Source organism: Argiope bruennichi, chromosome 2, assembly GCF_947563725.1.
Source record: "Argiope bruennichi chromosome 2, qqArgBrue1.1, whole genome shotgun sequence".
Classification (NCBI taxonomy): Eukaryota; Metazoa; Arthropoda; class Arachnida; order Araneae; family Araneidae; genus Argiope; species Argiope bruennichi.
This window is the reverse complement of record NC_079152.1, coordinates 45,629,742-45,645,588: the sequence shown is the minus strand read 5'-3', so window position 1 is coordinate 45,645,588 and position 15,847 is coordinate 45,629,742. Positions and strand designations below refer to the sequence as shown.

Sequence of the window (15,847 nt, the reverse complement as noted above, 5' to 3'; positions counted from 1 at the left end):
TTAATAAATTAAAATCTCTCCGCCATAATGCCTCTATAGTCAGTTTTATTGGAAGTAGAGCTGATATTGTTCTGGATATTAAGTCGAATTCACTGTCTGAAAAATTAATTTGCAGGTTTAAGTCGATTATTGCTTTTTGGATTGGATTTCTAAATTTCAAAAACCGTTCCATCATTAGGAGTAAACTGTTCCAACGTGTCTTAGAATCTATTATTAACATATATTCTGTTTTATTTTCAGTTAGTATATATTTTTGTAATATGGCATTTTTTGTAGGGGAACGTTTAAATATCTTAACAATTTTTCGAACTTTATAAATTATAGGAAGCAATTCTTGGTGGGTTAATATTTCATCCTCATTATCAATATCAACTTCCACAATTACATTGTCATTATCTTCATTGTCAATATCACTCTCACTCTTACTCTCTTCAATGTCGGAATCCGAAGTTTCTATATCCACAATATTTGGATTCTTCTGTTCTTTATTTTTTTGGTATAATACATCCTAATTGAATTCCATGAGCATAGCACAATTGCTGATTTGCACCAATCAACTTACCAACTTTTTTCATAACTGTTGCTCCATTAGTCGTTATGGATACAATATCTTCTTTCAGGGATAATCCATGTTTCGCTAATTTAGATTTAAGCAATTAATTAAGCCATTAATTAGCTAATTCATTTCGCTAGTTAGGGAGACATAAAAACAAAAACGTATACTATTTTGCTATGTTGGCGATCCCTGAACATATAGTGGAGACAATTTAAAAAATTTCTAGTAAATACCGAAAAACCGTTATTTAAACTTGTGAATACCGGTATTACGAAATTGTAAAATGGCTCAAAATACTGGTATTACGTAATTGTAAAATGGCTCAAAATACCGGTGTTCAGTATCCCCGTATACCGGTATTGCAATCCCTAATTGGGGCAAAGGAAGTTTTGATTGAATAAAATGAAGATTCACCTAGTGAAAAAAGAAATTTTATGAAAATCATCAAGTAAGTCCAAAAGAAAATATATGTGAAACGGCAATTGTAACTACTTTTTCCTTTACTGTAGTGTTTAGGTAAAAACACAAATAGACACAACAGCCATAAATAGATTGCCAAATTTTATAGTACAGATTAAATACATATAATAACTTGAACTTTAAAGAATTATTTCTAGAAGAATACGAGATTTAAATGATATGTATACATCAATTTTACAATCAAACTAGATTTCAGGCAAGCTGCTTGTTCACATCTGACACATCTTTATCATATTTTATTTAATGTAATGATATTTAAGAATTAACATTATTATTTGGTGAACTATAAATAAATATGTAAACACCAACTGACTGACAATAAAAACAAGTTCATGTTAATCCTTAATTGAAAAATAAATGCCCAAAAGGTAAGAATAGAAGCGTCTTTAGCAGAATACCCAAACAATGGCAACAAACGTCTTACAATTAATGCACTTTCAATAAATATGAAATGGAAATATACCTTAGAAGAAGAAATTATAAGCTCCATTCTAATTCACAATCTGATTTGTTAGAGATTCAAGGGACCCAATTAGTGATTTATTCAACTGATTATTATTCATTTCCCTCTATTTCCATTAATATTTATTGCTGTTCGAAAACAATTTTCTCCGCTTGTTAAAACGTCACACAAATCAGAGATAAATGGAACTTTAATAAATTAACATAAAGAAATGAACTATTGATACTCAGAGAAAGAAAATAAAAGCAGAGAAGTAATACGTCATCAACTGGAATGGAAATAAAACGGTCATAATACAAAGAGACCGACATATAATCGAAATGGGGGCACTTCACTTTTATCTTGAGAACAAAAAAAAAAGAATTTATTCCCAAGCATATCCTCTTCTGAAAGTCTTTGCATTTTTTCACTGATTTCGATAAATCATGAGAAATGTTCTCTTAGAGGGTGGAAAAAATCCAATATTATATTTAAATTTTCCTTTTTTTAGATCAGATGATACATTTTAATCCAAAATATAAGTCAACATATAAATGAACATCTTACTCCCTATTTTTAATTATTGAAATTGAAAAAAAAAAATATTTGAAATCAAAAGCAGAGCTAGGCACACTTATTTTGTGATTGTTAAAACCTAATTTATAATGAAAAATGTATGCAATAAAAAAATTAAATGTGGAAAATGGTATTTATTTTGTAAATAATTACCTCTTGAAAAGGAGGACAATATTACTATGAATAATGTTTATTGAATTATTCAATTGTGTCTACAACGATTTAATTTATATATCTAATTATTACAAAATTAATATATTAAATATGGCGTGTATTAAATTTTTAAAGCTTAATAAAATTAGTCATTAAGTCCATATTGCAAATTTTAGCTAGGCTCGAGAAGATGAGGACAACTATGCCAGACGAATTAAATCTCACTGGTCTCACTCTCATAATATAGTGGGCTGAGAATATTCAACCCCTATCAGTATCCTATGCCCAATTTTAATCCAAGAATGTTTAAACAGTGATGAGGTTTAGTTTACATGAACTCTACATAAACGACGGATGATCAGTGGAACCGAAACTAGAATTCGTAATGTTTTGATTAAGAGACGGAAATTCTACCACCAAAGATACAGAATAGTTGCAAGCGAAAGATAACGAAAGTTTACTCCAACCACAGCAACCATCTAAGATCTTATCTACCAACCAATAGCTTAAATGCTTATCTGTTCTCAGTAGCTTCTTTGGTATTTATTCGGCAAGGTATCTTACTTGGGAGTATATTGGCTGTTTAGAAATAAAAGAAACGCTTATATATCGGATTGTTAGAATTAAAGTATATCTGTTCATAGCTCCACAGAGGAAAAAGAAAGAGTTCCCGCAAGAAAATACCCTGGTGTTTCAGAACATTAAGAAATGACAAACCAGGAACTAAGAAGGAGTTGGGAAGAAAGAAACATTTGCTAAATAAGATCATAGTTTCCCATTAATATCCTTTTTTAAATTCCTTATAGTCCTAAATTATATATATATCTTGTTCAAGTTTTCAATCGTTAATAAAATGCTTTTTATTTATCCACTCAAGTTCAAATACATTTTTTTTTTTAAACTTGTAGTGGATGACACTTGATGTTAATGCAGTTTTTTTCAAATATTAATTAAATTTATCCAGTAATTTCTATTTGGTAGCCAAACTCGCCAAATTGTCGCCAAGCTCTGAGATTACTGACACGACACCCTATCATAAATATTATAAGATATATATAAATAATATAAGAAAATAAGTAGGAATACAATTAAAAAAATTTTCAATATTGCAATTCTATCATATGTATATACATATTCATATTAATTGTAATTATTTAAAAAAAAATACTAAAATAAAATACAAAAAATGTTGACCTAATTAGAAATTGACTTAATTAATATATATATATATATATATATATATATATATATATATATATATATATATATATATATATATATATTGTTAAAAGGAAGTTTCGCATTTTGTTGATTATGGAAATTCCTAGTATGTATTCTCCCATGCTGCTTACGATGCAAAGTGTTTATATTTTGAATATTTTTTATTCTTTAACCATGTTCTGAAATGCATGACTGATAGTCAAAACACTGAATATAAAAATAACTGCTTAAAATATAAAAAAAAAGAATAGATAGTTTGCTAACTGGTCGTATCTTTGCTCATATCAGCAACATTTTTCCAATAAAGCAACCAGCGTCAGACAGTTGAGAGTTATTGAAGTAAAGAAGATAAAAATACTGAATACAAATTAATTATAGAAAAAATTTGGAAAGATAATTTTGTTTGCTACATAAAAGGCAAGTTGATTACTGCAAAATTCATGTTAAAAGGAGTAAATTACGACGAAAGAAAAGTTTAAAACTGAAACGAAATATGGTATCTCAAATTTCAAAGGAAATGAGACCTTAATGTATAGATGTGGTAAAATAGTTTTTTTTGTAAACATTATATTAAATGAAATCTTTGGTATATTTTTTAAATGATTTTAACCGAGTGTTTACAAAAATGTCGTAAAAAATCTATATCTTTCTGTTGCTTAAATGATAAACTATAAATTAAAGTAAACAAAATGTAACAAAAATGTAAAAATTAAAATGACATATTTAATTCTGAAGGAACATTTATTTTTATGCATACACTGACATTTATTTGGATGGAATTTAATAAGCGATTTTTACTCTTTTTCTGATATATTAGAATTTTAAAATTTATTGAAATTTTATTTAATTGACAAACAATGTATTATTCTACTACTGTTTTTGAATTTAATTGCCAGTTAATCTTTAAGTATAATCTAATTTTGATTTCATGACAGTATCGCCATCTGGTAGTGAATATAGCAAAATAATTGATTTTTTTGTCTTAATATTTAAAATAAATAATTATAATTTAAAAATGGAAAAACCGTTACAATGATGAAAAACCAAGATTCTGCTTTATAAAGCTGAAGAAATGAAAAAAAAAATATTTATATTAAATTTATTAAAATTAAGGCATTTTAATTGAAAGTGATTCAAGTGCAAGATTATACAAAATTAATTGTCCATCATAAAATAGTTACCATTTATTAAAAGAGAGTTAAGTTTATTTTCAATTCACTATTTATTTAATAGCCTGATAACATTCGTTAGTGAATAAAATACAACAAAATTGGAACTGTTTATGACAGTTTCCTCCAGATGTAAGACTTGAAGTGCTCTACATCAAAACTCCCACGTCTTATTGATATTCCGGATTTTTTTTTTACTTTATACTTATCCTGTTGACAACCGCTTATTTTCTTCTTATCATTGACTTTTATTATTGCATGCAATGCATTGATTAGAAAAAAACACGAATTAAAAAAATTGGGAAAAAATCAGCTTAAAATATCAATCTGTGGTAATATAATTTTAACGAAAGAAATATTTTACAATAAAAATATGTCGCGGATGAAATTAGTATGCAAATTAACTATTTTATGCTTCACCGTGAAAGAATCGTTTTTAAAAACTTAAGATCAAGTTTTCACAACTATTTTAAAAGGAAATAAATAATCAGTGAACAAAAAAACAATAATAAATGTTTAACAGTAAGATAAATTTGAAAAAAAAATCAACGTTTATTATAAGATAATTCAAAACAATTATTCCCGATTATAAATGTATACAATCTCAAAGCTAACTACTTTATTAAGAAAGCAAGATTGAACACAATACACAAGGCAATTTAAAATTTTATTCGTGATTGTATAAACTACTCATTCTGATTACTTTTGGAGATATATGCAACATCCATAAGATAGTCTATTTTTATAGGTAATTTGCAACATCCATAAGATAGTCTATTTTTATAGGTAATTTGCAACATCCATAAGATAGTCTATTTTTATAGGTAATTTGCAACATCCATAAGATAGTCTATTTTTATAGGTAATTTGCAACATCCATAAGATAGTCTATTTTTATAGGTAATTTGCAACATCCATAAGATGGTCTATTTTTATAGGTAATTTGCAACATCCATAAGATAGTCTATCTTTATAGGTAATTTGCAACATCCATAAGATAGTCTATTTTTATAGGTAATTTCAGCCCTATCAATACTGCACGCAAATAGGACAGAAAGACATAATATGATACAACGAAATAACGGAATGATAAAAAAAAGTATAAGAAGTAATTCCGGAAGATTTAAATAATTTACAGAACATTCTACTTATACAAACCATAAAACGTACCTCAATGGATGCTGCATACATTGTAAAATGAATTGTTTTTGCAAATGTAATCCGTAAAATTAGAAAAAAAGATCAATTGTAGCATGAACATATTGCAGTTATTAAGTGCGCAAACAAAACTTTTAATTTCCTTGTACACTGAGGATATTTTTTTCGTCCTGCGTTTTTTTTTTTTTAAATGGAGTTACAGCCATTTATAATCTTCGCAAATGACTTGATAATATATTTATATAATATAATATTATATTAATAATAATATTTCAAAAATTAAGTCAATAAATAATTAATAAAATTTAAATCAATATATTTGGGACACAGTTCCTGTTATAAGCAAACTATAAAAAGCAATACACATATAAAATGGTCTTTTAATTTGTTAAACGCAAATATCGATATTAGTATAGTCCATATCCATATAGTCACATATTAGGATGACATATGGGTATTTTAGATTTTCTGTTAACTAAAAATAGTCGTATAAAATGCATTAAAGCCAGAAATTTTCTTTTTATTAATGAAAATATCTTAATGGTGAATTGTTACTTGGAAAAATCTATGAAAACATAATCATAGAAAAATTATTACACATTTACCATTAATTTATTGCATAATTAATCACAAATATTAATGATTTGTTTTCTCAGTTTAGTCAAAATATGGGAAATATTTTCTTTCAAACAATCGAAATATAAGCATATTTTTATAAACTAGAGTGAAATAAGACAAAGTGTAAAACAGTTGTTTAAAATCATAGCATTATTTCTTCTGAAACTGTGTTTTAATTGTTTCTTCAAGAATTATATGAAAATTTTCATTCTAAGACTTTCGTGATGAGCCTTAATCTGTCCAACTTTTGAACGAGTTTACGAAGAAATTATATTAGTGTAACTTTAATATGAGAAGCAAAAATATTATTTTAGACTTGGAAATATTAAATATCATTAAAATATTATATAAGGGCACATTCAAATTGTTTCTAAGAATACTTTCTCAAAGAATTGATATTTACTTCTAAAAAATAACAAATTTAACTCGATTTACGAAGTAAAAATATGTTGGCGATGTTAAATATGTAATTATTTTACAACTTGTCACCAGAGCTTGTAAATTTTTGAACGGGACATGAAAAAAATTTTATGTTTCTGAAAGCTTGATAATTTACTGAAAAAATACTTTTCTATATCTTTCAATACTCTAAAGAACATGGTACTGATTTCTTAAATAAATGGTTATGATAAATACTCAGCGTGCAATAAAAGGATCAACAAAAAATTTTCCTTTTAACTTTTTACTGTTAATAGTCACTGCAGATTGCCTGAAATTTTGCTGACTAAAAACTGGTTTCATTTGATAAAAAAACTCTTATAATTAATGTGAAAGATTAAACTTTAAATTTTTGTAACACTTTATAACAAGAATAGCTAATTAGAAAAAAACATGTATTTTTGTGGTAGGTAGATCACTATGAAAAAGAAAATGATACTTGAGCTTTTGAAATTGATTGATTTAGAAAGCTGGAAAAGGACTTGCACAAATTTCTCTTACCAATTAAAACATAGAAAATATAAATAATTTACAAATTAGTAATGACGTCTTTTCTTCAGCTACATGATAATTTGGAAATTTCTCGAACCAATTTTTTCAGTTTTAAGAATAAAAAAATGACTGTTCCATGGAAATTTTTTTTCAAGTAATCTCAGAAAGCGGAGCAGAAAATATCTCTTAATGGTGTGTTTCTTTCTTTTCTAGCTAAAAAGAAACTTTTATAGTTCGATTAAATTCTTCCTTTTAATGTCTCCTCTGAAAATGTGAAATATTATAGATATGAATAACTGAATTTTTTTAACAAAGGAGTAATTTGCAACTTTTTATTCATTTCTTGAAACTACATTTCATAACTTCTTGAAAGAAATAAAAATGGGTTTATGTCCCGCGACATCACAGTCATATGACGGGCGTAGTTACGACAAATGAATTCATGTAATTTATTGTAAATGTGTCACTCACATTTACAATAAATGTGACATAGCGCTTTTTATTATTTAGCGCAATATTTTAAATTTTTTTCGCGCAATCACAGTTTGCCTTGTCTATACTTTACATAATTTTCTTGGAGTGAGAAAAATTGAATGTTATTTTCGAAATTTGTTTGCAATATTGTGAAAGACAAGGAAAAATTTGACGCAAGATTTATTTTTAACATCTTGCATTTAACAAACCTATGTTAAAATAAGAATTACTTTGATAAAAATTCGAAATATAATGAAATGAAATATTTTATTATCTCAAAAAAATCACAGCAATTTAAATTAGATTTAATTCAATGAAGATGCAAATTATTTCAACCTGAACAACCTTAATAAAAAATAGACAAAATCAGAGGATTGATAAAAAATTAGGAAACATATTTGCATTTATTATATGTGCCTGATATTAAATTACCAAAATGAACAAGAATAAAAATCAGTTATTTCAATCTGTAAATTTTCCTATTAATAATTTTCCATTGTGAGAAATGTGAATAAGAAAAGAAATTGTGCTTTACTTTTGTTGTCATTCTTAAATTTGAGTCGCTATCGGTTTATTAAAGTTTTTCATGCCTACAGCTGAATTGATTTTATTTTAATATAAAAGAAAAAAATAATATGTCAAATGTACAAATTCTCATAAATAGTTTCAAAACAAACCATGGAAAAGTCAAGAAAATTAAATTTTCTCATGAAATTCATACTTGATGTAAATCAGTAGAATTAACAAATTTAACTATAATAAGGAATAATATTTCTTTTGCTATTACTAGTTAATTAATTATTTATATAAGTAATAGAAATAAACAAAATTATTTATAAAGTCTATAGTCATCAATCACATAAAATAAATATTTTCTCATTACTCTCCTACATTATAGAAAAAAAAAAAACTGAAATAAATATTATTTTATATTTTTTATTGACAAAACCTGCACTCCATTATGAGGCATTTCATCGATAACATACAGAAAAACGGAAGAACATATTATTTTGTATTTTTTCATGGACAAAACCTGCACTCCAATATGGAACTTTTAGTCGATTTTTTTTCTAATATGAACTAAAAAACAGTTAGCTTTTAGGAAATTTATTTTTTAAAAGAATACAAAATAAAAAAAACTTTTTAAGAATGCTGAGTTTATTTATTAGCGAAAGAAAAAAAAAACACAAGGTGATTAAATATCGGGTCATAAAAGTTTTTCTCAAAGGCAATTTAAAGTTCTTAAGAACACTCAGTGCCATTTGCGAAAAGATCAATTTGAGCAGGTAATTGTTCTTCTCCTCGAGACATGTATGTATTCAAATCAGTGCTACGATAAACACGAGGTGATCCTCTTTCAGCGTAATTACAGCGAAAATAGTTCCAAACAGTCACTAATGGATAACCTCTTATCTGTCAATGTTCATTAACCCTTCCGAGCTTCATTTCCTGTCTTAAAACAACGAATTCCACGATAAGGAATATTTTATTAGCACATTTTAAAGGTTGCTCCGTGATAACAATATTGCAGCATTGATTAAAGTTTTCCCAAGTCTTTTGTTACTTTGTCAAACATGATTATGAATTAATTGTTAAAATTTCAACGAAGAGAGTTTCAGATTTTATGTGTTGATAAAGTCATTTTCGGAAGAACTTTGAATCATTAAATGCATCTGACATGCATGGACGCATTTATAGATCCAATATAATACTTTTTTTTAATTTCATGTATTTTATATACGTTTATTCCAACAAGAATTGCTTAAATGCCTTGCAAAAAATTAAAATTGAAATTACCTTCCCATAACAAAAAAAAATGGGTTGAAACTGATAAAATATTGAACTGCAAATATTTTTTTTCCATTCATATTTCTGGTCTATTTCAATCTCAAATAAACATTTATTAAAAAATGTAACATCTTGTTTGTCTGTCTGTTCATTTTAGTTCAATAATATTAACGTCCCTTTTTAAAGTAATACTAGGACTGTTTTGGGAAAAAAATTCGTCATTCAGAACCACTGTCAGATGACGAGGAAGACACCTGAGGTGGAACCCACTCTCCTAACTTCCCAGCATATCAGCAGGATGACATTTATTAGAATTATAACCTTTGTGTTTGTCTGGCTGAAAACACTTAAGAAAAACTTCTAAAGCGTAATAAACTCAAACGACGAGATTTGATATACGGTCTTTTCGCAAAAGTTCAAATCTTATTATCCAAAAAGAATCACTGAAAAGAGCATGGAATAAAAACAAAAAAAAAAAATATCTCGAATCATGAGATCTGACAAACATAATAAACCAACTATATGAATTTTTCCGCGTGATTAATTATCGAGTAGGTGCTATTCAACGAATTATGCCCCAAAACTATTAACATCATTGCCGAAAAATAAATGAAATTTCGTGTGTGAGGGTATAAGTAATTGCAGATCTATAACGGACTTTACACTGAATATGTCAAAAAGAATATGTTCAAAAGGTTTGTTTGACTTGCTGTTATGTGCAAATTATGCAAATACCATCCCAAAACTTGCCTTATTTTCTTAACATGAAGATTGTCAAGAAATATCCTCATCCTTTGGTTACATTTATAGATAGAAAACAAGAATTTATTTTAATTTCCATAATTATGGAACTAAAATTGACTAACATGACTGAAGAATAATCACATTAATGAATTATGCTGGTAAAAAAATTCTGTAAATAATTAATAATACACTCTCTAAGAAGGAATTTGTGTGAATGTTTAGATTGTTTTAGAAGGAATGTACTATACTCCTTATTAAATTTTGCAAGATTATTTTTTTGATATGGCAAAATGATTCTTGTGTGTATTTTTATTTTGAAAAATAAGTGCAAAATAACTGAGTGTCTAAATGTGAATGTTCCTAAAAGAGTAATCTTAAAGTGTTACATGCAACCCTATAAATTAGCTCTTTTAAAAAGCTAATTAAAATTCTTTCTTTCTGTCGTAAAAAAAAATTATTGAATCTTTAACGATAAAGTAAATAAAAATAAACAAAAATTACATAATACTTATTAATCATGCTTCAAATAAACATACATAATTGAAACAACAATTCATTTCTTTTTGTTTTTACTGCAAAATGGTAGGGCAACTTTCCAACCAATTTTATTTTCTTAGACTAAAATATTCTTCGTCACTTAAGCAAATGGCCGGAAAAAAGTATACTTTATTTCTATTATAGTTAATTTTATTATGTACAATAAAAGAAACAAAGCTTTTAAGGAACAATAACAAAAAAAGAAATAATGAAAACAATGTTTAACTGTTATTGAAATAGTTAAGTCAATATATATAATAGTTAAATTCAGAAAGAAGACTAATAAAATATATGAATTGGAATTTGCGCAGAAGTAAAAAAAGAAAGATGTAAAATTTTGAACTTCGAAGTAAATTTTTCTGAATAAATGAGATGAAAGTTGTTTTGTGAATTTGAATTATTTTAAATGACAGTCTAATTAAAATTTCTTAAATTATTACCAGTTTCTTTTATAATTATTTAATATATCTAAAGAATCTAATAAAAGGTGCGATTTCTCTTATTTAAAAATGCATTAAACGGGTTTAATTCACGAAACAGACCGTGAACTCTAACAACTTTTAAAAACGTAAATTTGTAAAATTAAAACATCAAATGCTTATCTAACTATTCATTCTGATAATTAAAATTTTTCAGAAGCTTAGAGCAGCCCATTTGATCAAACAAATGTAATCATTTTGAATATGTAGAAATATTTAATTAATATTTCATTGTTAGATAAAATCGAATTAAAAAAAATAGAATAAGATATTAGCGAGATCGGAGAAACATCCATTTCACGCCTTTAAATTTGAAACTATTTAGAATTTTGAATTAGCTAACAGTGCATTCCCTTTGATTTCAGCAAACAATGGCCTCATCAATCATTTTATAAAATGCCTGATAGATTTTATTTAATACAAATAAATATATTTGAAGAAACAATCCTTAATTTTTTACCTAAATAAATGTCCTATGGATAAATATTCATCATCAAAAATATATTTTGATGCTTCGAGTAGTTAAAGATGAAGTAATAAAGAATGAACCAAATAAATAAATAAATTCATAAATTACAAAAAAAAAAATATAAACGGATTTTTTTTTACAATTAACAATTAAATAGTTTTATAAAATTAAAAGAAAATTCGCAAATGATGCACATAATATTTTTTTTTTACTTAATAATAATTTTTTGAGCCTTACAATAATCTATTTAATTTTCATATATATTTTTAAAACAAAACTTAAGTATTATATAATACGTTTTCTTTTAGCTCAGTTGAATATTTCTATTTTTTCCATTCCATTAGTTAAAAAAAAAGAAAAAAAAAACTCCGTCATTTTCACGTTATTTATATATACCCTAATGAAGAGAAATATGCATAAAAGTACTCAAATGATAAGCTGTAACCTTAAGAAGCAGATAATTAATAATATAAGAACTGGAACCTGTTTATTGTGAGGAAACTAATTTTCTTTTATCTTATTTGATTCATTAATATTGTGTACAATAATAAAAGCAACACAATGTTAAATAACTATAATACACTTTTCATGAAACCTGTCTAATGAAGTTCATGTGAAAGACAGATTTAAATACAAGATTATGAAAATAAAATTTATTTATGAATTTTTCGATTTGAAAAATGATTTCTAGATAGCTAGATATATTAATGCGTATCCAGTTTCTGGTTTTTAAAACTTTGCAGTAAAAATTAATTTACTTGAAGAGCTGAAGAGCTTTGAACAGGCAAGTAAGGTACAACGCAGATACGAAATTTTACATTAAAAATGTTATAAGGAATCTTAAGATGATAGCAAGTCCAAAAGATATATGCAATAAAAATTTCGATAACATATTTAAAGAAACACGTCACTTACTATTGATAAATAAAAATTAAAATGAAAGAACAGTCAAAATTTGATAGAATATTATGACAAAATAGTTCTTTGAAGTTTCGGAAGAAAATTTTGATTAATAGAATCAGAACAACTTGATATTTATCATTCATAATGTTGGGAAAAAGAAATTTACGCAACATGTGAAATATAATAAATTCCTTTAATTCCTTTTCTCCCTTTTTTCCTTTCCTTTCCTTTTTTTTATCTAGTTTCGGAAATTTCTATAATTTGTTTTAAAGTATTTTGTGAAAGATAATACATAAATAAATGAATATCTTTATAATATCTGTGCTTTTGATATGAGTTATCTAAAAATCTAATACTAAAATAAAAATTTTGACAAAAAAAAATAATTTTATGAACTCTTCTGCTATCATTATCCATAGTATTTTTATGAGTGTATCTCAAAGCAAAGGGATTATGAGAATATCGTAAGACGTTAGATATCATTAAAATTTTTTTAACGAAGTGCTTGTAAAGAATATATCTTAAAATATAAGAAATATTTCCTAGCGAAGGCATGTTTATCGTTTGTTAATTTTCATAACTTTTTTAACGACATGTTTTAAGTTGTTGTGAAATTTCATTGTTTAATTATATTGATTGTTTGTTTGTTTTTGAGTTTAGATAGATCTAAATAGATATTGAGCAACTTTTTAAAATGAGGGGAAAGTTAATAGTTTCCACTTTTCCAAATTTTCTTAGACTCAAGTACTAATTCTTTTAAGTCCTAAATAGGATTCTTCAGAAAATATAACAACAAAATAAATGCGACTAGCCGTATTAGGTAATATATATTTTTATATTGTTAATGTTTAAATAGAATCTAATTCTGACTTATCTAATTCCGACGCTAAACTGGATAAATAAGCAAAAGTAAAAAATAACATGATTGAAGAAAATATGTCGAGATTTAATTAGCGAATTTGTGGCGTAATATCTTTCTCCCTTTATTAATTTGAATTTTTTAATCGTCTATTAATACAGTTTCGAACTATCATCCTAAAACAATAGTTTCTCATTAGTTAATAAATGGTTATTAACGTTACTTTTTTCCCCTTTGTTTCATTTTCAAAGAGACTTTTATTATTCGAAAATATGAAATATTCCCTTTTTAAATCAATTCAAATATTGCGTAAAAATAAAAAATGCTGCTGTATAATAAAAACTATTAAATATTTTTTTAAATGATTAATGAAAAAAAAACCCTAGGAAATTTTGTCTCTATACACTGATTAAGTAATGGTAGAAAACAACGGAATGGCCAATCAAAATTTCATTTTTCAATTTTTTTTTATCAGGACTTATTAACAACTCTTATATATGGATAAAAATAAATTCCTTTATAATGAGAAACATTGGAGTCGCCATTTTGTGGAAGAATATAAAAAAGGGGTGTTAAATCTTTTTTACAACAATGTGTGTATTAATAAGACGTCACCACACTGCTTTAATAAAAGGATATAACAATGCATTAATATAACTGCATTTAAATTCGTTAATAAAAGTTATATGTTTATTAACATATTATGTGTGTACTGGGGGCCAAAGTGTGAAAATATCTACTTCTTAAAAATTACATATTTTAAATAAGTTGAACACTTTTCAGCTATCTCTAAAATACCTGGAACTTTTCGAATAACCTACCACATAAGCGAGAAAGGCAGAGTATTCAAACTTAGATTTCAGTAATAGGACATAATTTTCGCATTTTGAAAACAAATAATAAATGCTATAGGATATAACGAACCAGATTACATTATCGAAGCAGCTTTTTAAACTTAGAAAATGAAAATCAGAAATTATGTTCGCTATATTTTACATAAAACTATAGTACAGAAATTCTCTAATCTTAAATCTTGTTACTGACAATCCTGCATCCGGAAAAAAAGAAAAAAAACCATATTACAAGTATTGTGTATTATGAGCATTTCCTTGAAAAAAGAAGGAAAAGGGAAAAATAGCAATTGAGAATAAATTAAAATTTGTTCGATTGTATACATTTTCACATCAATTAAAAAAAACGTATGATAAAAAAATGGATAAAACTGAAGACTTTCAAAAAATTTGTCGAATTACATTAAAAAAAATCTTATTTACAATTTCTTTGTCTTTACTTCAATTTTGAAAATTGAAGTTAAAACCAATCTAATTAATCTGTTTTAAAATATCGCTTTTTAAAAAATTTAAATTTGGAAGTTTGAGTACATGATTTTAAAATCAGTTTTCTATAAAACTAATAATTATGTAAAGTTTAAATAAACATATATAAGACAAATGACGCAAATTTTATACATATCATGTCATATTTTATTTCTTTATGAATTGCTAATTATAAGTTTTATTGGTAATTCTATAAAGGTATCAGTTAATAAATATTCATAACATGGACAGTGATAAATATATGTTAGAAAAACAGAAAAAAAGTAAATGAATTACCATTATTTATATATTCAAAAATCTTATAGAAATAGTATATATTTTTATTCACTTTAAAAACAGTTTAATCACAGATTTTAAACAACAATATATGTTTATTTCTTTTAATCGACAATCAATGACAACACTTGTTTTCATCATTTATTTTTTATTTTTACTAGAACGCGAACGTTTTAATCACTTAGCGAACAACCCTATAAAGTTTCCTGCAAAGGAAGGAAAACAAAATTTCTCTTCCTAACAGAAGTTCCCAACTTTTCTCAGGAAACTTCTCTAGATCAACAGGTATACAAACATAGAGCAGATATCAAGAGAAGGAAAAGGAAACTTTTTTCCACTCACCTATTCGGATATTATCCGGCCTAGGTGAGACAGCTGTGAGCATTGAGAGCAGCAAGAAGATCCGGCTGAATCCGGGGCCCATGGCCAGAAGCACTAACCGGCGTCGGTACATTGACGGCGGGACGAACTATCCCTTGTCTACCCTCAGCACTCGAAAAGACCTCCGAGATATTTCGGCAGAGGGCGCTGTGGATGCATCATCTCTTCTCCCCGCTTTCTTCGGGGTGTCAGCTTTCAATGCAAACGACGGCTTTCTAATTCCTGATTGACAGGGAATCTCTGTCCGCAAATGTAGTGAAAGAATTGCCTGACAGTACTTTTCATGTTCTTTCAGCC

The 15,847-nt window shown here is 26.3% G+C and overlaps 1 protein-coding gene across 1 annotated transcript in view; it reads right to left on the bottom strand.

Moving 5' to 3' along the window:
* LOC129962014 (glutamate receptor ionotropic, kainate 2-like) overlaps window positions 1–15,629 on the bottom strand; it is a 220,625-nt gene extending 204,996 nt beyond the window's left edge. The window contains exon 1 of the mRNA XM_056075680.1: window positions 15,512–15,629. Within this exon, the coding sequence (XP_055931655.1) occupies window positions 15,512–15,623 (112 nt within the window). The 5' untranslated portion in view covers window positions 15,624–15,629. The remainder of the gene's footprint in view (window positions 1–15,511) is intronic.
* Window positions 15,630–15,847: the final 218 nt, after the last annotated feature.